General features: G+C 58.1%; 1 protein-coding gene and 1 long non-coding RNA gene across 2 annotated transcripts; one reads left to right on the top strand and one right to left on the bottom strand.

Moving 5' to 3' along the window:
* Window positions 1–467: 467 nt before the first annotated feature.
* On the bottom strand, window positions 468–19,651 carry LRPAP1 (LDL receptor related protein associated protein 1). The gene is made up of 8 exons (XM_032135183.2): window positions 19,417–19,651; window positions 12,213–12,357; window positions 7,472–7,593; window positions 6,267–6,387; window positions 5,444–5,602; window positions 3,538–3,620; window positions 2,624–2,800; window positions 468–935 (listed from the first exon to the last, which is right to left on the bottom strand). The coding sequence occupies exons 1-8, from the start codon at window positions 19,621–19,623 to the stop codon at window positions 873–875; spliced, it is 1,077 nt and encodes a 358-aa protein (XP_031991074.1). The 5' UTR covers window positions 19,624–19,651; the 3' UTR covers window positions 468–872.
* A 2,461-nt stretch (window positions 19,652–22,112) lies between these two features.
* Window positions 22,113–26,104, top strand: LOC131381720 (uncharacterized). The gene is made up of 5 exons (XR_009210613.1): window positions 22,113–22,191; window positions 22,354–22,481; window positions 22,777–23,020; window positions 23,707–23,776; window positions 25,722–26,104. It is a non-coding gene; the product is annotated as an uncharacterized LOC131381720 (long non-coding RNA).
* Window positions 26,105–26,313: the final 209 nt, after the last annotated feature.

Below are 26,313 nucleotides of genomic sequence, written 5' to 3'. Positions count from 1 at the left end.
GAGCTGGACCTAAGCCTCTTCCAGGCTCAAACATGGGAACATGCTGGGAGCCGGACCTGAGCAACGGCCAGCCCATCAGCTATGGTCAGAGGAAGGCCTCCATGGCTGTCTCTACTCCTGTGAGATGGGGCATTTACACAGCACACTTAGGGACACGGAGGCCCTGCAGGTTCACTGGGGTCTCCCAAGGTCCCTGAGCTGCAGAGGTGAGAGTTGAAAGATGTTGCCCCCAGGCCACAGTCTCTGACTGTCAACGGAACCACACGCTCCTCTCTCTGCCATCTTCCCCTCAAACTCAACTCAAGCGCTCCTGGCTTTCAATCAGGCCGGGCCGTCTCACGGGAAAAGGAGGTTGGCTGCAAAGACTCATGGGGCCCAGACGTGAAGCTGGCTATGACGCGACCCCTTCAGAAGCACTGGCTCTGGCCCCAGCCGCCAGGACACTTAGTGACCAGCCAACAAGTGGGTGGTTTAAACACTGCATTCTATTTTTTAAGGACTCTGAACATAGTATTTCCGGTGGCAGATGTGTAAGATTTCTTATGTAAATCGTGTTGTTTTAGCAGGACTATCAGACCCAATAGCAGCTGGACATCGAGGTCCTCACTGGGGTGGTGACTGCCACGCTGATGCTGAGTGGAAGCCAAGCCCCCTCAGTCAGAGCTGGGCCGATCTCAGACCCAGATGCTACCACCACCAAGCCCTGTGTCACGACGGCAGCGGCTGCAGTCACCAGAAACAATCCTTCCTGCCTCGACACCCGTGCCAGCCCCAGCCACCCTCACGGCGGGCTGTCCACGGAAATGCCACAGCCAAGAGCCCAAGTCCTTCATACCAGCCTCTTCCCTGCCAGGCCGGGCTCCCCAGTGCCTTCAGAGTTCGTTGTGCCGAGCTCTGGAGATCCTGCTGGACAGGTCCTGCAGATGCTTCTTCACCTGTGGACGGAAACATCTCATCAGCTGGGGACAGCGCGCCTCGAGGCCGGCTCTGTGAGCTCAGCCTCACATCGGGAGATGCGCGATCCAAAAGGAAAAGGTGCAAGCCCCGCACATCTGACTTCCCAATTCCACACCCATCCAGAAATGCTCAAATCACAAAAGCAGCTCAGTGCTAACTAGAAAATCCCACCAAAGAATGCTAAGAGCCACCAGCCAGGAGCAGTTCATGCTGAAGTGGAAAGCTCAGGGTCTCTGTGATAGGCCCATGGTATTATTTATTTACTTATTGAAAGGGTCTCGCTCTGTCACCCAGGCTAGAGTGCAGTGGCATGATCTCAGCTCACTGCAACCTCTGCCTCCCAAGCTCAAGTGATCCTCCCACCTCAGCCTCCCATGTACTTAGGACTACAGGTGCCCACTACCACGCCTGGCTAATTTTTTCTGTTTTTGGTAGATATGGGGTTCCACCATGTTGCCCAGGCTGGTCTCGAACTCCTGAGCTCAGATGATCCACCCACCTCAGCCTCCCAAAGTGCTGGGATTACAGGTGTGAGCCACTGTGCCCAGCCCCACAGTGTTATTTTTAAAAGCAATGACCAGAGAGACTGGGACAGAGCTCTGGGAAAGGTGCCTTCCTCCTCAGGGCCTGGGAGGAAGGAGAGGGACCTCCAGCTCCTCACATCACAACCGCCCAGAGCATCCCCACAGATACCACCCCAGTGGCAGCAGGTGCTGCGTCAGCCCAGCCTGGGCCAGGGCCACTGTAGCTCTTCCCAGATTCTCACAAAACCCCGCTCATGGGCGCCGCCTCCCTCTCCACATACGAGCCCATGGCTCAGGGTGAATAACTTGCCGAAGGTCTCTCCTCTCAGCCGCCCTCTGACCTCCGCCCCAACGGTGTGGCGCCCCTAACCAACACCGAGCTTTGCCGTGGTCAGGTGAAGGTAGGTGCACGCTAGCATTCCATCCCGGCGTCTCGCGGGAGCGCCCTGCAAACCCCACGTGGTGGTGCTCACCCTGGACCTGAGCTCCTGCCCACGGGCAAGGGCTGCAGGCTGCTCTCCTGCATGCACACTCTTCCAGGCAGACCTGCACCACCCTCTCCTATCAGAACTTCTGCCTTCGTTCATTCTTTAGGCCTTTCCTATTTTTGAATCGGTAACACATGCCTGCAGTTCAAAGTTTAAAAGGCACAGATGGGGTTCCTGACCCCCAGCTCCCTCCAGAAGGAACTGGCATGAACTTCCAGGGTTTTCTGTGCCTCTGTGGCAAGGCCGTGCTGCTGGCTTCGGCTTCTCCTGGGCTCTGCCCCTCCTCTCCTCACATCCCAGGGGCTGTGGGGAAGGGGGCTCGCCTGTCTCGAGGGCTGGAGAGTCCCCTGACTCGTGGGCTGGCTGTGGGTATCCAGGTCACGCCCCATCCTGGTCACAGGAGGACGAGGCAGTGGCCTGCCAGGGGCCTGCGCTCACACCTGAGGGTCAGGGGACTGCACTATAAGCCCATGGGGCTCCCCTAGCACAGCTGCTGTGGCCTTCAGTGCACCACACACTTGTGGCCCTGGGGTTCAACTCGGCCAGGGAAGACAATGGCGTGGGGCCCACACCCCGTCTACAGGAAGCCCTGGGCTGCACGTGGGCGGCCCCATCTTTCCTGCGGGGGATCTGTGGCCTCCCACCCACGCGCACCGTGTAGCCCAGCTCCTTGGTCCGCCCCTCCAGCAGGGCATGCTTCTCGCGGCTGCGGCTCACACGCTCGCCGTCGCCCACGCTTTCCGCGTGCCTCAGCTTCTCGTGCGCAATCTCCAGCTGCTTCTGGTAGTGGTTGTGCTTCTCGATTTTGGCTTCGAAGTGCTTGAGCTCCTCCTGGAACAAGGTTTCCACAGGTGAGCGTTCCCTTCCCGTGCTCGCCACGCCATCCTGTGGTCCTGGGTGAACTGCAAGAACGCCAAGGGACGGCGCCATACCTGGGCTCGATACCAGACACCAGCTATAGGGGCCCTGGGCGAACTCACGGCCCGATACCAGACACCAGCTATAGGGGCCCTGGGTGAACTCACGGCCCGATACCATGCCCAAGGCTGCCCACCCAGGACCCCTGCTGGACTCCCCACTCCTCACAGCCCTGCTGGGTGCTCACCGAGCTGATGACTTCTCCACCCTTGGAATGATCTGGCACTCCACACGCCCCAGGAGCCCCTGCCACCTGAGGTGGTCTCCTTCCTTCCCTGGGCCTCCATCTCAGGAAGCGGTGACACCCCCAAACGATCCTGGTAGTGTCCTTGGTCCCCTCCCCCCAGGCTGTGGCTGGGTCCCGGCCAACTGTTGACCATCCACAGGACCTGCACCAAGGCCACGCTCAGACGTGACCACGGACAAAAGAACCAAAGGCCCTCCCTCCAGAGCCTGGCCCCGCCCCTGAAACACGAGTTCCCACGCAGATGAGAAGAAAAACGCAAACATGTTCACTGAGTGGTTAAGGAAGAAACTGCAGAATCTTCAAGAGAGAGCTCGAAGGAGACGGCTGCATTTCCTTACTTGGAAACTACAAGAGAATCTTCAGCGCAGGAGAGAGCTCGAAGGAGAGGGCCGTGTTTCCTTACCCGGAACGCCTCCAGCTCCTTGTCCGTGAGGTTGGCAGACTGTGCCAGGTCCCACAGGTCAATCACCCTGGGCTCCTCGAACTCTGCAGGGGAGGAGCAAGAGCGGCCTCAGCAGCACCCAGGGTGCACACCACAGCCAGTCCCGCGGCAACCACGCTGAGTGTGAGTGGAGCCTATGAGGGTGTGCAGGTGCGACTTGCATGTGTGTGAAACACGGGTGCGTGCACTGAAAGTCTTATGGGGCACAGAGGGCATCTGCTCAGTAGCTCACATGACCTCGCTGAAATGTGGCTTCTCTGTCCCCTTGGCCAAGCAACTGCTTCTCCTTTGTGTCCAGAAACAGCTGCCTCCATCAGAGCCTGGGAAGCGCCACAGCCCACCCTGGCTGCCTCTGAAGCAGGAGGCGGAGGGTGGACGTGGCCTGCGTGCAGAGGCTGCTCAGGACCTCGGGTGTGGGCGCCTGCAAGTTTAGCCAGGTCCAGAGGCAGGCACAGGCCGTTTCCCTTCGGTCCTGCTCAGGGTGTCCAGAAGGACATTGTGCTCGTGAAAGTCAAACATTTGGGCTCCTGGGAGGAGCCAAACAAACCAAGACGGCCCCTGGACCCTGGTGCTCACGAAGGGACGCAGTGAGAGACTCCGGGGCTGTCACCACTCTCCATCCAGGAGCGAGTAGTCCAGAGCTGCCTGCCCACGGAGCCCCGCAACAGCGGCCCCTGCTCCCTCCTCTGCTGACCCCTTCCTGCTCAGGACCCTGAGGACCTTGGGCTGGTGGGGCTTGCTGGAAGGCCCAGGCAGACCCACAAGAGAACTGCTGCTGGACACAACTGCCTTGGGGACAGCCCAAGGTGGGAAGAGGAGTGTGTGGGGGCTGAGTCGCCCTTTCCTGCATGGACTATAGCCAGGCTCATCCGGGTCTCTCCAGCACAGGCACTCAGCAAACTGCATCGCAGGCCTACAAGGCGGTCCAGCCCCCAACACTACGGCCAAAAGCCTACGGCTGACACAGTCACCAGCACCAGGTCAGGCTAAGGGAGCCTGGGTTTGGGGGTGGGTGGTGAGGGGTCTTGCCCAAGGGCATACAGGTGACAGCAGCACAGCCAACCAAGGGGACCTGGGCCCGTGTGGACACATTTGACTGCTGTGCTGGAGGCTGCCTCTGGCCAGGCCATCCTGGAGAAGAGGCAGTGGCTCTGCCTGGCACCAGGGACAGAGACCAGCCCTGCTGTCTTATTACCATTTGGGCACAGATGCCATCTCCCGGCGGCTGCTGCCTCCTCGAGCCTAGAGCAGGGCTTGGCACGCAGCCGGCGCTCAGTGTGCACGTGGAAGATGAAGTACAGAATTGGAAGCTGTGTGAGTGAGGCCAGCAGGCTGCTGGTAAACCCTGCACAAGGCTCTGGGCCTGGGTCCTGGGCAAGAAGCAGTGGTGCAGAGCCTGGCCACTCAGGGCCTGCAGTGGAGTGAGACTGAGCGGCTGAGATGGAGCCACAAGCTGTGGCCTCAGCAGGCGTCCTGCCCCTGCCGGGCTGAGGGGGACTGGTGGACAGTGCGGGTGGCATGAGATGGAGACAGAGCTGTGTTTGACAAGTGGTCTCTGTTCTTGGCCAACAGCAGCATGGGAGGGGCCGTGCTGCTGAGGCTGGGGAGATGCTGCTCCCAGGCCCGCTGCCACCAATGCCCTCCACCAGTCTCCAGGAACAAGGCTGGGGACGGCGAGTGACCTTCACAGAGCAGCTCCGGGGAGCGAGGCCCATGACCACCCCTGGGTAGACTGAGCGCGCCGAGGGTCTCCGCTGCGTCCACAGGCCCAGGTTCCTGTCGCTACAAGCACCTGCCCGCTCGTCCCCAAAACACAACAAGAGACAGCCCCACCCTGGGGAACCGACAGTCCCAGGCGGGCACTCACCGGCCTCAGTGCTGTAGCCCTGGTGGCTGACCCTGCGCAGGCGGTCCAGGCCCTGATTGATGCTGCGCAGCTTCTCCTTCAGCTCTGTGTGCCTGCTGTGCAGGACATTGCCCTTGATGTCGCTCAGGTCCGAGGGGCTGATGACGTTCTCGTGGATTTCTGTAAAATCGAAGGCAGGACGCCATGAGGCTGGGAGTCCTCGCCCTGCCTGCCCAGAGCACTGTCTAGAATGCCCCCTGCTGGGGAGCTCAATCTCGCTCTCCTTTCTGGGCTGAAGATGTCCCCCCCTTCCGCGGTCCTGCAGCGCCGCAGAAACGACCGTTGGCACAGCTTCCTTTCCAGGTGAGACGGGCGAGACTCCGGGACACGCGCACCAAGTGGCGCCTGGTGGTGATGGCTGGGGCACCAGGTTCCCCGGGGGCTGACTCTGGACCCCTGCCCTGCCCCCACTCTGCTGGGTCACCCTCCATTTTACTCCAGCTTTGTAGGGTGGGAAAGTCACACATTTGGGGAGGGTCACGAGTCCAGAATGAAGGACCCATCAGCGAAGCTCAGGTCTGGCAAAGGCGGCGGCTGTGCCCACGGTGGGGGCAGGCGCCGGTGAGACTTGGTTCATCCAATGCAGGCGGGCGACTCTGAGAGCCAGCCCTGCCTGCACAGCAACCTCCCCACTCACAAGTCCGGCGGAACCCTGGGAGAGGGCGTCCAATGCTGCCTCCCCACCCCTGCTGTGTCCTCGCGGGGAGCCGAGGCTGCCCACTGAGCACAACGAGCCTCAGGTGCAGGAGGGGTGGGGGGCAGGAGGGGGTGGGGCGGGGGGCACCTTCGGTCCTGCTCAGGGTCTCCAGCAGGACGTTGTACTCGTGAACTTTCTCTTTGTGATGCAGGAACTCCCGCCAGAGTTTGTCCAGTTCTTCGCTGGAGAATTTCCCAGAGGTCTTCGCCTAAGAGGGAAACAAGGCCTGGAGTGAAACCCGCCGTGGGCTTGTGTGGCTGGGGCCGCTCTTCAGCCGACCACTCATGGCCAGGCAGGCCCTTGCCTACGTGAGTGCTGGGCCCGGTTCTTGGCCTCAAGAAGGGCAGGAAAACAAAAAACAAACTGGAGAAGAGCTGCCGGCAGGCAAACACCCTTCTCCTGGACGTGTCCAGGCTCAACAGGGGAAGGCTACTGAGCTGGCTGGGGTGGGGAGCAGAAGATCCCAAGGAGGGGGACAGGGCAGCAGCCTGGTGACCCTGGGCTTGCCTGGCTCTCCTGGCTGCGGGTGGTGAGGACAGCAAGGCCATCTTCCTAGGGGGACCTCTGCCAGCCCCTCATTGTCATCCCACCTGCCTCCCGGTTGTGGGGTGACGTGGATCACATACGTCCAGGGAGGCCACACAGGGCCCTCTCTCTCTCTGCCCCCTTCTACGGACTCCACCTTTCCTGGCCAAGGACAATGAGCTGCGACTGGGCTGGTACAAGAAGTCTAACTGTTGACCCCAAATCAATGTGATCCAGAGAAACTGTTCTGGAGCAGGAGCCGCTGGAAATGGGGGAGCTGAAGCAGGTAAACACCCTGCCGCGGCCCACCAGGCCCTGCTGGGTCCCAGCGCCTGGCCCCGCACCAGGACCCCACACCCTTCCCAGGCACAGGGTGAAAGCCCAGCCCCACACACGAGGGCACCTTTCTAATCACAGAAGGACGTCCACAGCACCACTCACTACATCAAAAATCCGACACGGAGTCAAGAACTCAGCCCGTGCTATGTCACGATCCCGTAACCACACATGACCCGAGCTGAAGGTCTGACAGCTGCAGGCCAAACAGAGCTCCTTTACTCAAAGAGCAAGAAATTTTCTAAACAGGAAAGCTGAAAATATTCACAGAAAGACAGTGGAATGGCTTCCTTAGGAAGCCACTGTCTTCCCGAGACTTCCCCAAACCCCAGCTCCCATGCAGAGCAGAGACTGCCTCTCACAGCCCCCCCGCCTTAACACTCAACGTAAGGGCACCAATTCTGCCAGGTATGCAAACAATCAAGGAGTACCTTGTGCCACAGCTTTTCCAGCCTGGGATCATCCAGCCCGTCTTCCTGGGTGCCACTGACGGAGTTGCTGGTCACCTGGCGAGCGTCCTTCTTCCCGTCTAGACCATACTTGGCCAAGATGACTAGGAGAGAGGGGAGGTTCTATTTGATATGGTTTCCTGTGAAAAACAGTCAACGGCCAACACATCTGGGTTGCCACAGTGGGTGAGACAGGTTTGCCTCGCATCTTCCGGGAGTTTCCTTTCACCCGTTTCCTGGATGACTACTGGAGATCTGGCAAGAACAAGAATGTAAACAAGCGTGGGGGCTTGTTTACAAGCCGGTTTATGCCACCATGTTCAAGAGTCTGGGTGGGACATAAGCCAAGACATGGCAGCAGGGACTGCCTGGGGAACAGAGACATGGCTATCTCCTAGCGCTTAGGAACGGGTCTGGCGACTCACAGGACACCCCCAGGACCTCCCTCTTTCCTACCAGGGACACACCGGCTGGAGTCCTCTATCAAGCTGTGTCCCCCTGAGACGCAGCTGTCGGAAGCAGCTGGTGGGCTGGGCTGTGAGAGTGGTTACCGATTGGCCCGTCTTTAGAGACCAGCTGCATAGATTTTCAAGAACAAAATTTGCAGCCTCACCTGTTGCCATAGGGCAAAAACTCTAAGGACCACAGGGCAGAGGCCACCTGCAGAGTGTGCAGGGTGGCAGGGCTTTCTGACAGCCCACATCTTATATTTATTGGGAGGAAAAACAGTTTCTAAAGGAGAAACGTCAGTGTCAGCAGTTTCTAACAAAAAGTTACTGGTAGCAGCCAGGAGGAATAATTAGTCTGCAGTGTGCTGTGGCCCAGCCACTCGGGGAGCCCTCTAGGATCTGCCCACGCAGTGCTCCCCTAGCCCCGCTTCCCTAGGGGAGACTCGGCATCTGTGGGCTGTGTCTGTCACCACACGCTGCCACCAACATATGAAAGCAGGCGCTCGACGCGGGCCCTGGTGCCGACAGGACTCAGCTGTGGACAAGTCCTGCACTTGGGACGTGAGAGCAGAGCCTAGGGGCTGGCCGCGCCCTCCACGGCAGTAGCTCTCCCAAGGCCCCAGGTCCCACTTCCAAGCCCTGCGCTGTGGCTCTGTGCGACAGGCCCTCTACTAGGTCCCCTGGAATCCAGGGCCCATGCAACCCCGCCTGCCTCCTTAGCTGGCGGTGGGCTTGCTGCCCGCCCTTTCCTGGGGACAGGGGGAATTCTCCCAGGGCCCCGCCTCCCACAGAGTGGGGTCCTGCCTTCCCCTCCGGGCTGAGAGGGCCCCGTGTGGGCCTCTCCCAAGATGCTGGGCATGGAGCCTCCCTTCGCCTCACACTTCCCCTCACCCCGAGGACCTCTTCACCCAGACGGTGACTCCCGGACCCCAGCGCCTCCTCTAGGCCTTCCCCGGTGACCCTACTGGACAGAATTACTCCCAGCGGGGCCTCCACATGCTCTGGGCTCAGCAGGTCCCACCCCTGCACCTCTCCCAAAGGTCCATCCTCTGTCACTGCCAGCCCTGGGGAGTGTCCCTGCTCCAGGGACACCCCAAAAACCTCAGGCCTCCTTTCTCATCGACGCCACCCTGGCCTCAGATCCCTCCTGTCTCATTCCGTCCAGAAGCCTGGGCCACGGGGGTCTCAGGGCCACACGCAGTGTGTGCTTCTCGTGTTCCAGCCTGGAAGCGCTTGTGATCTTCCTAAGCGTGAAAAACCAGCCTGTGGTCTTGTCCCTGAGGAAAGCCGTCTCTCCTGACAGCAGTCAAGAGCTGCTGGCGCTGGGCGCGGGTCCCGCAGATGCACGCCTCAGAGCTCAACCACACGCTGCGCCTGTCTTCCATGGCAGGGAATTTATACCTGAGATAACTATTTTAGGCCAGGCGCGGTGGCTCATGCCTGTGATCCCAGCACTTTGGGAGGCCAAGGCAGGAGGGCCGTCTGAACCCAGGTGTTCAAGACCAGCCAGGGCAGCAAACTGAGACCCCGTCTTTTAAAATAAATAAATCATTAAATAAATAATACTGGCTGTGGGGAAAGAGAAAATAAATGAAATAAATACATACATAAATACACAAACCTTTTAAAAAAGTGGCCTGGATGCCTCCTGGCTTTAGAAAGCCAGTGCCGGGCCTGCCTGTGAAGGCCGTCCCGCCCAGCCCCCGAAGTCCAGCCACTGCCAGGCAGCACTGAGGCTGTGCACCCCTGAGCCCGAGAGGAGAGGGGGAGACAGGGAGGGTGGGCCACGTCCTGGGGCTCTGAGGCTTCCTAGCTGGAGCCAAAAGCCCTGAGCCAGAGCCTAAAGTGGCTGGTCAGACCCCATCAAAAGGCAGAGTGTCCAAGGCTGCGATCAGCAGCAGGGACTATGGAAGGTTCTGGATTCTGGAGGTGCTGGGTTCGGCATGGAATGGAGTCACAGAGCACTGAAGCTGGAGGTGGCCTCAGGAGCACCGAGCCCTTAGAGCTCCTGGGGAGGACAAACATGGCCGTGGCCACACTCCCTGCCTGGGGAGGACGGACGCCGCCCCACACTCCCTGCCTGGGGAATGAAGTGGCCCTGGGGGCGCGGTGGGGGTAAGGACAGCAGCGAACCCCAGAGGAGAGCAGAGCAGAGCAGAGCAGGGCAGGGCGGAGTGGAGCGTGGCCCGTCTGTCTCAGGGTGGACCTCAGCATAGGGGGTGCCAAGGGCAGGCACACCTGGCTATGGTGGGTCCGTGTCCCCCAGGTGTGGTATCAGACTTGATAATGGCACTGGGGACCTCGGGGGTCCAGGGGCCACACCCAGAAGATGGTGGGCAGCTGGCCAGGACAAGCCTCTCTCCTGAGTGTGGGCAGGGTCTGCTTCTGGGACGCCGGCTCCTAGAGACCCACTAAGTCTTCTGCCAGGTCACTCGGCAATGGCAGAAAACAAGACAGCTCCACTTGGGCCACAGACCTGGACACCCTACAAGGACACTGCCTGGCCTGCAGGAGGGAGCTGGTCCTTAGCCCACTTCTGTGCCCCCTGCAAGCTCCTCCGTCTCCTCCAGGCCCCGAATGCTGCCCTGCTGCATAGCCAGTCCCTTCTTCCTGGGGGGCACCTCTAGGACAGGCTCTTTCCTGGCCCTTGGGAATGGCCCACTAGACACGCTGGCGGGGATGCGGCCATCCAGAATTGTTTCAGCCATGTCTCTGTTCCCCAGGCAGTCCCTGCTGCCATGTCTTGGCTTATGTCCCACCCAGACTCTTGAACATGGTGGCATAAACCGGCAAAAATGAAGCTGGCCCTCTGTCTTTAACCCAGGTGCAGCCATATGACATGTCTGCTGCTGCCTGCCAATGGGAGAAGAGGGGTGGCTGGGAACAGACCACCTGCTCAGGAGTCAGAAAACCCTGGCTCCAAATCTTTGCTGCACTACTCGGCTCTGCAACTCCAGACAAATTACCCTCTCTGAGCCTGTCAATGGTACGACAAAGAGTTCTGAGAAGTAGGTGTTAGAGCCTCGGGCCTAAGGAAGGAACTCCACAGACACCTCCTCTCCTTACCAGAGACAACCCGGGCGCTGCAATGCCTGAGGCCATCAGCGCATGTGAAAAGCAGGGCTACAGCAGACTCCAGACACAGCCAGGGCTCTGGGGCCACCCTCACGACAGCAACAAATGCCATGGCAGCCACCCCCACCCCAATGGGGAGTATCCCACTTGGTTCACAACCACCGTCCTGTGAGATAGGAGGAGGAAATGGAGGTGGGGGGCAGGGGACTGTGCCGGGGGCCCAGGTCACACAGGGAGCAGCGGCAGCGGGGGAGAGGACTGGGGAAGGGGTGCCTGGGGTCAGGCCCAGGGGCAGCAGTTGGGTGGAGGCGCAACAGCTCCTAGGGCTGCTACACATAGCTTACAGCAGGCGGCTGAGCACTCGACTCCCTGGAGCAGCCCCAACCCGTTCCACGGGCCCACCTGGTGTGCATCCTCTGCCCGCCAGTGCCCTGCCGACAGGTGGTGAGGGAGGATGGCAGAGGAGAGGGGTCCAAAAGGAATAGTCGCAACTCTGTCATTTAAAACCCTCCTGGCTCTGAGGACACACCTGTCTTCTGTATGCTGGTACCAAGCAGGCGACTGTCCTGCCTCTTCTTGAATACCCACAGGGACAAGGGCTCACTAACTGCATCACAACTAAGTGTCCATTCTGACACTTAGAAAGCTATTCTGACAACATCTGGAATACGTCCCCAAAACTTCAAGATGCTAGGGCAGACCTGCTTCCTCCTCTGGGTGACAGAGCCTCCTGCTGTCCTCTGGCCCCTTCCTGCACCCAGTGCCCCTGCCTTGGCCCTCCCTCTGGCGTGCCAATGGCACCTGTGACAGCAAACCAAGACCACGGCCAAGGGCGCATCTGTGCTTGCAGGGGAGCCCCCTGCAGGCTGTGCCCAATGGGCCCCTTGGCCAAGAGCCAAGGAGTCAGAGGCGTAGCCCACAGCACTGAGGCGAGCAGCCACCATCCCTCATGAGGGTTAGCCCCCCCAACCACTGAGGCCAGTGGCCACCTCCCTCACGAGGGTGAGCCCCCCATCCCAAATCCTAAGCTTTCTGGGCACTCAGGATGCTCAGGGGAAAGGCTCATTTTGGATATCCAGATCAAGCATAATGCAAATATTCCCAAATCCAAAAACAAAATCCGACATCCAAAACACTGCCGCTCTCAAGCATTTAGGAAGAGGGATACTCGACCTGCATTAGGAAAGAAACGAACGTACCATTGAGGTTGCGTATGAGCCTCGCTTCCTTCTCCCCATCTTTGTCCAAGCCGTCGAGCTTTAGTTTCTTCCAGGCGAGTTCGTCCCTCTCCTGTATCTTCAGATCAGCGTGGAGCTCAGCCAGCCTCACGGGAGGAAGATGCAGCTGCGAACGAAGGGGAGGAGCCTGTGAGCCATGAGCAGGACGGACCAGGACACAGCGGGAAACTGACCTCGGAGGAGGCTGGCCACCGGGAAGTTCCGGGAGACCAGGAGGAGGTGGAGTCAGGGTCACCGTCAGCAGGATTCAAACCCCACAGGTTTAGACAAGAACGCGGCATGGACACCAGTCTCTAGGCCTGTCTGTATACACGATGTGGAAACCCCAAGTCCATCAGGGGCTCCCCATCAGCAGTGTCTGCTCATTCCTGTCCGGCTGTAACAGGACACCCACCCTAGCACCTGGGGACAGTCATCGGGCACCCGGATAAACTGGGTAGGAAGAAGATACCCACTGCATTACCACTGCAAGGACACAGACACCTAGAAGTTCTTCTCTAAAAAAATCACTGTCATCTCAGATCTGCCCCATCTTCATTTCCCAAAGACCCTTAGTCACCACCTCTCAAGTGTACCACGATCCGAACTGTCTTGCTGAGATGGTTCTCACACAGCCCCAGATCCTTCTGGAGCAGGAATCTGTCACCCTCTCACTTACCTGCTGGCTTGGACCACACAGGCAGGGCCCTGCAACGAGCTGCCGCACTGGGGCTCAGGAACTTCCCCACCCCACCCTCATACCTCTCCTCAGGGCAGGCCACACTTCCTTCATCCCACCCCTGCCCTCCCAGCTCTGGGACCCTGGCGAGGAGAAGGAAGGGAGGTGACCGCTGGGCACACTGCTTTTTGGTTGTAAAGACAGGATTTAGGCCAAGAGTGTCCCCACGTCAGAATGACTGGGCCACAATGCCAGGCAGCCGAGGCAAGCAGCAGAATGAAACCCACCGGCCAGCTCTCATCAACTCTGGCCTCGGGGCTGGCCCGGCCGCTAAGAGGCGTGCGCTGGGGCAGGCGAGCCCTTCAGGGAAGCGAAGGCTCTTCCGTGAACCAGAACGTGTCATGAGGTGGGACCAGGGTTCACGGAGAGAGGTGGGGAGGCTGCACCACATGCCTGTCATGACGCCAGCACGTTCAAGCCTTTGCGGAGTCCTGCAGCAAAAGAAGTGCTCAGCACTGTGCAGTGCAGACCCCCAAATCTCTCGACTCTCAGGAGGGTTCCCTTCCCTGAGCACCTGCATTCTCACATTCCCCTGGGGCTGGTCCTCACGAGCTGCCCGTGGCTCTAGGAGGGAACCCCAGCTCCTGCCTCTGAGCTCCAGGTGCCCATCACCTAACGCCTGTCTCTGATCATGTGTGTTTCAATATGGAGTGTCTTCCCTTAGAGGTTTGAAATACTAATCTTTTATCTATATTTCATTAGCTATTTTCTAACATAAATACAACACAAGCTAGTATCCAAAGTATGTGTGTTATATTTCAATAAAGTTTATGTAAAACATCCCGCAGCCCACACCGCCTTGCGGCCCGAGCGTTCCCAGTGTCCCGCAGCCCACACCGCCTTGCAGCCGAGACCTCAGGAGGCCCGGCCCTCAGGTCCACGCTGTGCAGGGCCACATGTTTCTTTCAAGACTCGCATGAAGCCAATTCTGGGTGTTTGGCACATCCCGCACTCCGGAACCTCCTCACCTCACTCTGCCTGTATCTAGACTGAGCCCATCCTGCTCCCTGCAGCTCAGTCTGTGTTGGGCCTGGGAGGAAGGAGACCCCTGACCACAGGTCCTGTCTCCAGCTGGGTGCTGGGGCTGTCAGCTCCACCCTCTCTCCTCTCAGAAGCCCAGCCTGACTCTGCGGCCGCCCTAGCCACACAGGCCCCACCCTCCAGGAGTTTAAAATTTAGTTAGGGACAAATTCAGATCACTGAGCCAAGATCCCCAACAGTAAAAAGATAGCAAACGGTAGGCACAAAATGAATGGCAGGGCCTAGGGCAGAGGAAAGCTTCTAATTCTCTAGAAGGTTCTCTAACCCTTGGTGGGTGGTCCCAGGGCAATCTTTTGTCTGGGCCCTCCTGGTAGATGCTCTGCGCCCCCATCTCTACAGGGGCTGCTTTCCAGGATTGTCCCGACCTGAAAACCCTTTCCCTGGCAGCCTTCGACACCGCGCTACCTGCGTGCCTCTTCCCCAGCCAGCCCCATCCACCCAGCCCCTCTCTCCAGAGCTCCACCCCGTGCCCCTCTGTGCCCTGGACACTCGCCTGCGGCGTCCACTGGAAGGCCCTAGGAGACCTGAGGTCTGATCTGAGCATTCCCAGCAGGAGGACCCAGGAAAATGAGGCACCTGAGTGATGCTGAACTCTCAGGAGGGGCAGTCTGTGACTCAGGAGGAGGGGGAGCCCACATCTGCCTATCTTGTTTGTGACCCAAACTCCTGGAGGAACAGGTCTGCTTCCATCTCTACTTCCCTGTGGCTGCTGCTACCCTGTAGGCGTCTTACTTACCACGCTGCACTGCCCGGGAGGGTCCGAGATGCGAGGCCCACAGTGATGCTCTGAGCCAGAAGCCGCACCCTGGGGCAGACAATCCAGGCCCATGCTCTCAAGTGTGTGCTGGCCTTGAGGGGCCCCGGGTCTGCCCTCTTTGGCTGCAGGGGAGAGGACGCAGGTGTCCCGTGACTGCCCATGGGCTGCCCCCTGGAAAGCGGAGCTGAAGACCCCGGGCTGCTGAAGTCCTGGGCCCGTCCTGGCAGGCTCACAGCCAGGCACCAACCCCTGTAACTTGCGGTCCTCACTGGCTTCCTTGTGTCTGCCTCCCCAGGGTGCTGGGAGAATCAAGGGCAGGTGCTTCGCGGACTGTAAAATCTGCAACCCACAGGGGGAAGTCATTTTCTCCCTCTGATTCCCCAACTCTCAGGCAACAAGGGGTCTAAATTTCACACCGCATGTCTCACAAAAGCCAGCTTCCTTTCCCCTGATATGTGGCTGCCAGTGCTCAGCGCAGAAGGGGCCAGCCTGGCAGCACCATCACGGAAAGCAGCCCCAGCTCCATGCAGAGTAAGACCAGCAGGTCACGTGCAGACCCCAGACCCTACGTCTGGATTCTTTCACCTCTCTCAAGTTAAATGTTAACTCATCAAGTTAGAAGTACCCTGTGGAAACCAAATGCAGAAAATAACCTGTCAAACCTGAAGCAGTGAGGCAAATCATCAACAACCAGGAGACACATGCAGGGAAGAAAGCCGGCTCAGCTGAACAAACGACTCTGGTCCTGTGTCCTCAGACACAAGCGGAGCCGACCGTGTCCTCCTGACCAGACCCACGGGCCCAGCACTGCTCGGGACCTCAGCAGCGGCCCTTCCCCACACAGCACCACCCACGTGCCAGCAGAGCATTCTGGAACTTTCCAACAACCTGCTGCTGCTTCTCAACGCCCCAGGAAACCCAGGCCAGGGTCCACAGCTAAACCACTGGTGTCAACCTGCACACACAGCACAGTTCAGGCTGAGCAGGTTCCAATGCCACCAGGACCGCCAATGGACCATCTCTTCAGAGGGCACGTGCCATCCTCCCAGCGCTCACCTGAGTGCCCATGCCAGAATGCAAGGCACCCACCCTGAGGAGCAGGCTGTGGTGGTGACCAAGGCTTCCTGGCACGCTGCACCTGTCTCACCACAGCAGGTGGCGCTGCACTGTCCCAGCCCAGCCACTGTGCTCCAGCTCCTTCCACCTGAGCTCCGTGGACAAGGGCATGGCCGTACCCGCCTTGAGCTGCTGTGAGGTCGTGCACTGGCCTGGCGAATCCTAGGTGCCCATGGAGGCCGCTGGCTGGCCCATCCTCAGAGGCCCTTCTCAAGCCAGGGAGGACGCTTGAGAGATGGGGTGGGGCTCTGAGGGCTCCTCTCTGCAGACCTCAGTTTCCACTCTTCAGACCTCTGAGAACAATTCTTCACACACTCTCATTGCAGTCACCATCTGTGTCAGAACTAAGGACCATCTGGGTGTGGTGCCTCCTGGGATTACGCCTGTAATTCCAGCACTTTAGGAGGCAGAGGCGGGAGGATCACTTGAGCCCAGGAGTTCGACACCAGCCTGGCCAACATGGTGAAACACCGTCTCTACGAAAAATATAAAAATTAGCCGGGCGTGGTGGTGCATGCCTGTGATCCCAGCTACTCAGGAGGCTGAGGCACGAGAATCGCTTGAACCTGGGAGGCAGAGGTTGCAGTGAGCCGAGATTGTGCCATTGCACCCCAGCCTGGGTGACAGAGCAAGACTGTGTCTCCAAAAAAAAAAAAAAACCAAAACAACAACAACAAAACCAAAAAAACTAAGGAACTACGGCCAAGGACTCTGAGCTCATGGCACCGTGCAGCCCAGGCCAAGAGGTAAGAGGTACACGAGTGTGTCCCTGAACGCCGCAGCCGGACCATGCGGACCCTGGGGCTTACTCCTCAGCATCAACACAACACACAGAGCTCTGAAGAGGCAGTCCTCAGAAGGCATCTGCAAGCACAAGGGCTCTGCACGGCCTCCGACCTCCAAAGCTCCAGGGACAGCCTCTGCTCAGGAGTTTTGCAACACAGCGGAGCCCACCTGTGAAAGAGGAACTGGGAGAGTTCACACAAAGTCAAGGTTCAAGGCGCTCGAGAGGATGAAGCAGCACCCCCCGGCCGGGTCTCGCCTGACTAAAGCGGGTCTCAGCATCTTCTTGGCGGCACCCACCCCATCTGCGCCTCAATGCAGGTCTCACAGCCCAAACCCATCAAAGGCAAAGGTTTCCTGAGACGCTCCCTTCACCCTATGCCTACTGACACACTAAGCAATCCTATATGCCAGGATGTGGCTTTACATGCAGAAAACAGGGACGCAATGTTTTCATGAAGCAAACCAAAGAAAGGACAAGACCGTCCTGGCTGTTGAGCGCAGGTCACAGGAGGCTGAGAGCAGCGGCTGCAGTGCCGGGCGGGATGTGCTTCTCTGAAAAAGCAGCCCTCGCTTCAGTTATCTTCCAGGTGGCGATCCAAGACCCCGTCTCCGTCTGATACCCACCTAGAGTGACGAGTCAGGTGGGGTAAGAAGCCGACTGGAGTGACTGCACAAACAATTCTCTGCCCCTACGTCTGAACTGACTGTGGCTCCTTCTGCCTCCTGACCACCCTGGGCCCTGGCATGCTCGGTGGCAAGAGCCACAGCACGAAGACCACCCGGGATGCACTGCCGCCACTGATAACCTCAACAAGACCAGGATGGGTCTGCCGCCTGCACACTCGGCTCCAGGATAGAACACCCTCACAGCACCGCCACCCTCCAAGCTTCCGTTATCTGGAAGGAAAATCAAGACGAATGGGCTCTGCAGGCCTGCCTGCCATAGTACCAGGCTCTCTGGAAGGGGGGACGACACACAAAATCCCCCAAAACACTCTCACCCTCGAAGAACTTCACATTCTGTTCAGCAAAAAAGACTTGCCCACACAACTAGAACTTCAGGACTTAAAGGGACCCGAAAGACCATCTAGTCCAAGGCTCAGTCCAAAGTGGAGGTGAGCAGCTCGCCCTACCGCGGTGCCCAGTGAACCTCAGGGGAGGTTCAGGAGAAATGACCCAACCCAAGACTGAAACCGGTCAGGTGAGTGGAGCACCCAGCACCAGGGGACAGTGCAGGGACAGCCCGAGGGTAGCCGTACCGGTGTAGGCGCAGCCCGAGGGCAGGCATACCGCTGCAGGGCACCTGGGCTGACAAACACGGAGGACCAGCTGGAGGTGGCTGCAGCTAAGTGGAGTGCACCAGGGCGGCCCTGCAGGGCAGGTGGAAGACTTGGGCCAGGACCCAAAAGCAAACGGAGCCGCTGGGGTTCCTGGGCCCAAGCGCACTTCCTCAGTGCCACCTCCAATTGGTCAGGGAGTCTCTTTCGGGCTCCCCATTCCTCATGGGGAGGGGGGACTCCACCCACTCAACAGATGCCCAGCGCAGCGGGCACGGGGAGGCAGCACTGCACCCCAGCTGCTCCTGGTCACACTTGTTCCCTGCTGCTGGGAGGCCATCACCACATCCAAACCCAGCCGTGTCCCCAGCCCCTCCAGAATCCCTTCCTCCAAGAAGCAGCCCTGGCCCCAGCCCAGAGCGTTCTCCCACCTCTGCAGGCTGAACATTACGCGTGGGGCTTGACTGCTGGTCCCAGGAGTTCAGGAAGGGCCTGCGGAGCTGATCCCCAGGTGTCAATCCCCATCCCCACGCAGTCTTATAACCGTCTGTCCCTCCCCCACCTGTTTCTCCTCTCCCTTTTCGTTCCAAAAGTTCCTTCTTATTCTGCAAATCATTTACTTTCCCTCTCAAAGACTCAGGAATGCTTAAAACTGGACTATTGAGACAGAGATCTAATTTGACTCCTGCATTTGAGATGAGATACTGAGGCCCAGATGGTCCGCATAGTTCGAAAACACCCATTTCAGGTGTTTTCAGAAACACTTAACAAATGAAGCAACCCTAGCTTAATGAAGAGAGCAGCTGGCCCAGGGTCACAGGGTCACGCACCAATTAGGAAGCTGTTGTCCCGGGGGCCCCACTGGCCGAGCCATCTTGGGGGTGCCCTTTCCCCTCGGGGCCTCCGTACCCTCATCTCTCAAATGAAGGAGAGGTCAGGTAAGCGCCCTGTTAAGCATTCCCAAGGTCGCGTTTTATGTGCTCTAAACCGATCCCATCTCCTCCCCTCCTCATTTCTCGCTCAATTTAACAAGCACGGGCTTGCTACTGGGATTCCTTCTGTCCCTGGACACGTCTTTCTACCCAACATTTTGTTTTTCTTGTTTCCCCACATAGGGAGATAAGGTTGAGGGAACAGGCAAAGGCTCGGGAGGCAGGAGACCTGTGATCTAGCCTGGTTCTGCCCCTACGCTCGAGTCAGCAGGCCGCCCAGGCTGGGGAGGGCGACACTGACCCTCGGGGTGCCGGCCGCTACCTGCTCCAGACGGCGTCGCCGCCGGCACGGGTACCTTTCCTGCTGCAGAAGGGGTCGGGGTGCGCCACCTGACACTTGGGGGAGGCTGTGCAAGGACAGTGCGCGTAGGGCGGCTGCGCCCCCCCCTCCGCCTCCGACCCCCGGGACCCGCTCCAACGGCCCCAACCACGGCCCCCGCCCCCAGGCCCCGCTCCACCGCCCCCGGGCCGCGCTCACCCGCTGGGCCTTCTCCCACAGCTGGTTCAGCTTCTCCATGCGGAACTCCTCTCCGGACTCGCGTTTCAGGGGCGGCTCGGGCTGGTTCTTCTCCCGCGAGTACTTGCCGCCGTGGCTCGCCGCGGGCCAGGGCCCGAGGAAGAACAGCAGCAGCAGGAGCAGCGCCGGGAGCCCGCGCAGAAACGACCCGACTATCCGCGGCGCCATCTTCCTCTGCAACTGGTGCTGCGCGGAGAGACCCTAGCCGGCCGATGCCCCGCCCACTACCCCCGCCCCACCCACCGCGCGGTCTCCTGGGAATTGTAGTTCCTCCGTGCGCGGCCGGCAGCAGCGACCGGACTCCAGCGCCCAGGAAGCCCTGCGCAGGCGCAAGCGTTTCCCAGGCAACCATGCCGCGGCCCGAGGCTGCATACCCAGGCTGGGGATACAACTGGGGAATGAGGGTGGCCGGGCGGGAGCAGGGACCAGGCCTCACCCAGAGCCCGGAGCCCGGAGCCCGCACGACTCGAGTCTTCTTTCCCCCTCTGCCCCGCAGAAAGAGCGGAAAGCCCAGGAACCGGGCCGTGTTTGGCTGAGCCTGATAATGCTCCGGCTTCACGCGCACTGAGACCGACTCTTGCGTGCCCGGTGCCGTTGCGGGGTTAGGACTGCGGCCCCGGCATGGCGCTGAGGAGCCTGGCCCAGCCCGCTTCTGCCCTCCGCGAAGCGCCTGGCCGCGGGTGAGCGCAGGCCGGGTTGTCCCGGGGACGCAGGGCCGCGCAGACGTCCCTCCACGTCCCGGGGCCCCTGCCCCAATGCGCGCCCCAAGCGCCTGCTGCAAGGCAGGACTTCGCGCGCTTTTCCCCAACCCACGACACTCTAGGAAATCCACAGAACCAAAGTTAGCATAGACCGCTCGTTGGGGGCTTGGCCAGTGAGTTGGGAAGTGCCCTGGAGGTAGCGCGGGAAACAGAAGCTGGCAGGGCCAATTCCAATGCCAGGTCTCCGGGGAGAGCACGCTCCGGAGGAGATGAGAGTCCGGGTCCCTGTGGAATGGACGTGGAGCCCTCCAGGGGCATTGAACTCTATAGATCTGCCAGTCAGGGGCAGAGGGGTCCAGGGGAGAGGAGACAGAGATCTGGGGACCACCCACGAAGGCACAGTGGGCAGGGGATGGAGCGCTGTGGAGGGAGCCAGCGCAAGGGTGCGAGAAGGAGCTTGCAAAGGAAGCGGAGTGGCAGCCAGGACAAGGGAAGGCACCCGCGAGGAATTGGCCTGCAGACCCCAGGGTCGAGTAGGCTTTAAGAAGGAGTGCATGGGGAACGTCAGGCCCCTCACAGACTGAACGCACAGAGGCTGGTGTGGATGCCTGTGGCCCCTGCCCTTGCAACAACCTCTGTCTTGGGTCAGGTTTCCTGGAAGCAGAGCTGAGATGGAATTCCTGTGGAGGTGATTATGGAGGGGGTGCTCCTAGGAAAGGAGAGTGGGGGTAGAGAGCCGGTGCAGAGAGCTGAGCAAGGCTGTGACTGCTTCAGCCTGGTTGGATGAAGGGAAGCTCAGGAGCACTGCACCTCACGGCTATCCCTGCCTTGAGGCCAGGACCATTTTGTGCCTCCTCTCCCTCCCCGTATCAATCAGGCACTGGGTTGTGGGGGAGGGCGTGACCTCCTGGGTGAGGCAGTTTTCCCACTTGGCCTAGGGCAATGAGTCTCCGCTATCCTCAGCCAGCCACCATTGCCTGAAGACAAGTGAGACCCCATGTGCTTGGGCAAAACCCACCCCTTCCCAGCTCCCAGCATGCAGGGAGGGTCTTTGAGTAAGACCACCCTCAGCTGCCTCGTCTGCTGGCAAACTCCCTGACTGTCACTGCTTCCCCACTGTCTGCCACTGTAGACCCCAGGACGAAGCTCATTATGCTGCTTCTCCCTCGGTATGGAGACTTCGAGTCCCCCAGGCCACCCCTTGCCCCAGACAGCTCTGTATATCCCCTTCTCAGACCCCTTCCCCCATCCCCAGTTCCCTCAAACCCTCCCACTCTCGAACTCCTGACCAGCCATGAGCAACATCCCCCATATCCTAAACTTTTTGTAAACCAAAAATAAAATTCTGAGGCCCCCCCCCCAGCCATCTGAATGGCCTTCCTCCTCTGCCAGGGCACTCTTAAACACTCTTAAAATGTAACCTGAAAGACTGGTTCAGGCCATGGTACGGACTTGCATGAGTATCGCTTCAGCATTAACATCAACACACTTTAGTCTGATAAGAAATATTTTACAGTGTATTCTCTCTGAAGCCTGCCACCTGAAGGCTTCCTCTGCAAATAAGAACTATGGTTTCCACAATCCTTTATCTTAACCCAAACATTTTCTTTCTATTGATTCCAGGTCTTTAAATCAACTCAACCAATGGTCACCCAGAAAATTTTTAAATCTACCTATAGCCTGGAAGTCCCCCTGTCACCTACCCCCCGCCTTCTAGTTCTCTTGCTTTTCTGAACCAATTTATTTCTTAAATGTATTAGATTGAAGTCTCATGTCTCCCTAAAATGTGTAAAATGAAGTTGCACCCTGACCACCTTGGACATATGTTCTCAGGACCTCCCAGGGGCTGCGTCATGGGCCATGAGCACTCAGGTTTGGTTCAGAATAACTCTCTTCAAATATTTTACAGAGTTTGACTCTTTTTTGTCGACACTTTGCGCATCCCCTTGACTGTGCTGTAACTGGAGAAGGACACCCGCTCGCCCCTCAAGGACTGCATCACTCTCCAGCCCTCCTCCTCTTCTTATAACTCTTGGTGACTTCCATTTCCAGGGGGTGATCCCTGCAAAACCCTGGCCTGCTCTCCTTTGATGGTCTTGACCTCAAAACTACCCCAGCCCTCCTCTCCCATGGCCACACCCTAGATATTGTGGCCCATAACCATGAAGTCTTCTCTCTCCATGAACACAATTCCAAGTGGCCAACCAGCAGCTGTGACCTCCTTGACAGAGCGGGAGTATCGCCATCTTGGACAAGCACTGCCGTTTTAAGTTCACCCTGATCAAAAACCGCCTAAATCCAAAGGGCATCAGCCTAATGGCTCAGGTCAGCATGACCATAAACCACAAATAACATCTTGGACCAGAAACGTTCCAAACCCCTCCCTCACCAGGGGCATACCAGCCCCGAGATAACCTCCCCTCCAGCCAGAGATATGTCAGCCCCAAGGCAGCTTTTTGTGTTTCTTTCCTCTTTCTTTAACACTTACACTCCTGATTGTGTCCAGCTGACTTCTCCAGTGCCTCACCTAAACTTTCCCTTCAATGGCTGGGCTTACACTCCACTGATCCCTCCAGATTTTCACTGTGGTCACCCCTCTGTCCTCCCTTCCCCCTCCCAGGTATTATGGTGGGTACCAAACATTCTCAGCAGCATATGCCAGTTCCTCCAAGTCTTCTCTTCATTAGATCAATGTCCGCAGGCCCCCAGTGTTCCCCAACAGGATGTGGACCACAGATCAGCCATGTCCTGGCATCTTCACCTGGTGCTTCTGTCCATGTCTTCTTGTCCCTGGAAAGCATGTTCTCTGAGAGCAGAGATTGTGTTTCCTGCATCTCTGTCTCCTGTTGCTCAGCACAGAACTGGTACTCAATGAAGATTTGAACATCCAGATGAAGAATGGATGGGTGGCTGGATGGGTGGGCAGATGGATGATGAGTGGGTAGATGGGTAGGTGGATGGGTGGATGGGTGGGGACAGATGGATGGATGGAGATAGATGGATGATGAATGGATGGATGGATGAGTGGGTGGATAGATGGATGGGGATGGATGGATAATGAATGAATCGGTAGGTGGATGGGTGGGTGGATGGATGGATGGGGATGGATGGATAATGTAAGAATTGGTAGGTGAATGGATGGATGGGGTGGATGGATAATGAATGGATTGGTAGGTGGATGGATGGATGAGTGGTGGATGGATGGATAATGAATGGATTGATAGGTAGATACATGGTTGATGGACAGGGATGAATGGATAATGAATGGATTGGTAGGCAGATAGATGGATGAGTGAATAGATGGGTCGATAATGATTGATGGATGGATGGATGGGGATGGATGGATAGATAAATGGATTGGTAGGTGAATGGACAAATGGAGGGATGGATGAGTGGGTAGCTGGATGGGGAATGAGTGGGTAGGTGGGAGAATGGATGATGGATGGATGGATGGATGGATGGATGGATGGATAAATGGAGGGATGCATGATGAATTTCTCCCTTGTTCCCAGCCTGGTCCTAGAATATGTTGCCTCTTCTCAAAAATGAGGTACCACAGGAATAGATGGTGAATGTCTCACACCCACTTTGGATCCAGAACAGGCCCAGGAGAGACTCAGGTGGGATCTGCTGCTGAGGAAGGGGGTTGGGGCTGAGGTTGGAGGAGGAGGGCAGCTCTAAATCACCTCTTCCTGGCTCTAGGCCTCTCAGGCCAGACAGCCCCCACCTGTTTCTGCGGATGCCAGCATCGTGGTCCTGAAGGGATGGGGGCCGGCCTGGAGCCTTTCCCCTGTGGTGTGTGGCTATAGCGGGGACATGAAGGGGGTGTGTTGGGGATGTAGTGACCACTCCCTTCTACCATCAGAGATCCTGCTTCCCCCTGCCCCCTGCCCCCTGCCCCTCCTCGGGTGCCCTTCATAACCCCCCACCCACTCCCCACCTCCCTCTCCTGTGCTTGCAGATCCAGGAAGCACCTACCTGGGTACAGAGATCATTGCTCGGTGCCTCGCCCCTACACAAGGGCGATTAACTTGTCTGTTATGAACTCCTACTTAGTAATTCCGACATGAAACTCCCACTAGGCTAAAACTTGGCACAGAACAGCAATTACTGAAAACACATTTTTAAAAAGGTTGACGTTTTGTAAGAGTTCATCCTCCTCCACTCCTCAGCCTCCCTCAAGGAAACACATATTTAGATCTTCTCTGTGTGAGTCTAACTTGGAGACTGTGAGTTGCAGTTTAAAAGGGGCTCTGGGGCCAGGTGTGGTGGTGCACACTTGTGGTCTCAGCTACTCAGGAGGCTGAGGTGTGAGGAACGCTCAAGTTCAAGACCAGCCTGAGCAACATAGGGAGATGGCATCTACCCAAAACATTTAAAAATAAGGCTGGCATGGTGGCATATGCCTGTGGTCCCAGCTACTTGGAGGCTGAGGCAGGAGAATCATTTAAGCCTGGGAGATCGAGGCTGCAGTGAGGTATGGTTTCAACTGCTGTGCTCCAGTCTGGGAGACAGGGCAATACTCTGTCTCTGAAAAATAAAAATAAAAAATAAAAAAATAAAGGGCTCTGAGCCCTGCCCCCTGGCCAGGGCCTGGTGCAGTGGCAGAGGCTTGGGTCCCTGCCAGGTCTCCTGAAACGTCTCCAGGGCCCGCTGGGGCAGCCACCTGGGTGCTCAGTTGCTCTGTTAAGCAGCAAAATTCCCAAGTCCTCATCTCAACAAACCACTGAAGCCGGTGAAGAGGGCCCGTCTCGTTTAGGACATGAGTGGCCAGGTGGGTGCCACGGGCCCTTTTCCTGGTGATGGCAGTGCCATTGCATGGTTCCAGGAAGGCCACACCATTTCCCGGGCTTCGTAGGCACCTGCGGGGCGGAAACAGTTCAGCAGGGCCCTCCTGATCACAAGGACGAGGTCATGCCGGCTGCTGCACGGCAGGGCTGCACTCTGCCAGGGAGCGTCCTGGGAGGGAGGGGCTGCACTGCCGCTTTACCGATGAGGAAATTAAGGTTCAGAGAGATGAAGTCATTTGTTAGAGCCTCAGCCCATTTCTAAGGTTGTTTCTGTGGTATTTGCCATAAAGCCATAGGTTCATTGATTTGTTCTTAAGTAGTCCTCAGCCCTTACTGCATATCGGGCAGGGACAAACAGGAAAGTCCCTGCCTTTGGCAAGTGCGGGGGAAATGAAATGATTTTGCTCAGCCTCATCCATTGGTCTGAGCAATCACGTCTCATGACCCCAGGGACGCGGCTTCCCCTGAACGTGGATCCTAGGCCAGGCAGAAGCAGCATGGGTTTCCACTCACATGGTAGGCGGCTGTGCGATTTCGTCTGGAGTCCCTGGACCCCTCCTCATCCTTCCCAGGGTTGCTCTGAGGCCATCCCTGGTCATCTAGGAGGGGTCCACGTAAAAGCATTTATAAACAGCTCCAAATGGGAGCCTGGCGCGCCCACCTTTGGAGCACTTTTCTCTACTGCAGATTTATCTACTGCTCGTGAAATCTCTGGATTTAACTCTGATGAAACACCAGAGGCTGAAGGAGAACTTCAATATCATATATTTTAAAGGCTGACGCACAGTTTGGAGCAAGAATGAAAGAACCACGAACTTCAAGGTAAAACGGGCAATGGCGTTGGGGCAAGCCTCTCTGCAGCCAGCGTGTCCAGCCTCTCCTGCGTGCCAGAAGTCCCCAGGCAGGAGTGTGGTGGGACATCTGGCTGGGGTGAGGACAGGCACCCTCCCACTGTGTCAGGGCCCAGAGAGTGGGTGGAGAAGCTCTGCAAGAGACCTGTGCAAGGGCGCCTTGGAGGAGCCTGCAGTCCCCACAGGGGTGTTTGCGGATAACACTTGGGGAGCCCTGGCCTTTTGGGGTCACCGAGGGCTTGGCCTCTCACCTCAGAGCTGCGGAGGAGCCGCTTCTACATCAGGACATCAGAAGCTAGAACGGGATGGCCGGCGAGGGGCCTCTTGTTGGGGTCACAGAGATGGGTCGCAGAGATGACCCGTGTGGAAGATTGGATTCTCACCCCACCTCTGCCCCTAGATGTCCTGGCGACCCTCCCCTCTGTAGTCTTGGTTTTCTGCAAAACAGTTATGACCTCCTGCCATACTGGGTCCTTTGCTTATGTATTGTGTTTACTCTTTACTGTGTGTCTCTCC

This window comes from Hylobates moloch, unplaced genomic scaffold, assembly GCF_009828535.3.
Source record: "Hylobates moloch isolate HMO894 unplaced genomic scaffold, HMol_V3 SCAFFOLD_17, whole genome shotgun sequence".
Lineage (NCBI taxonomy): Eukaryota > Metazoa > Chordata > Mammalia > Primates > Hylobatidae > Hylobates > Hylobates moloch.
Note: the sequence above shows the minus strand (reverse complement) of the source record. Positions and strands in the feature narration are given on the sequence as shown.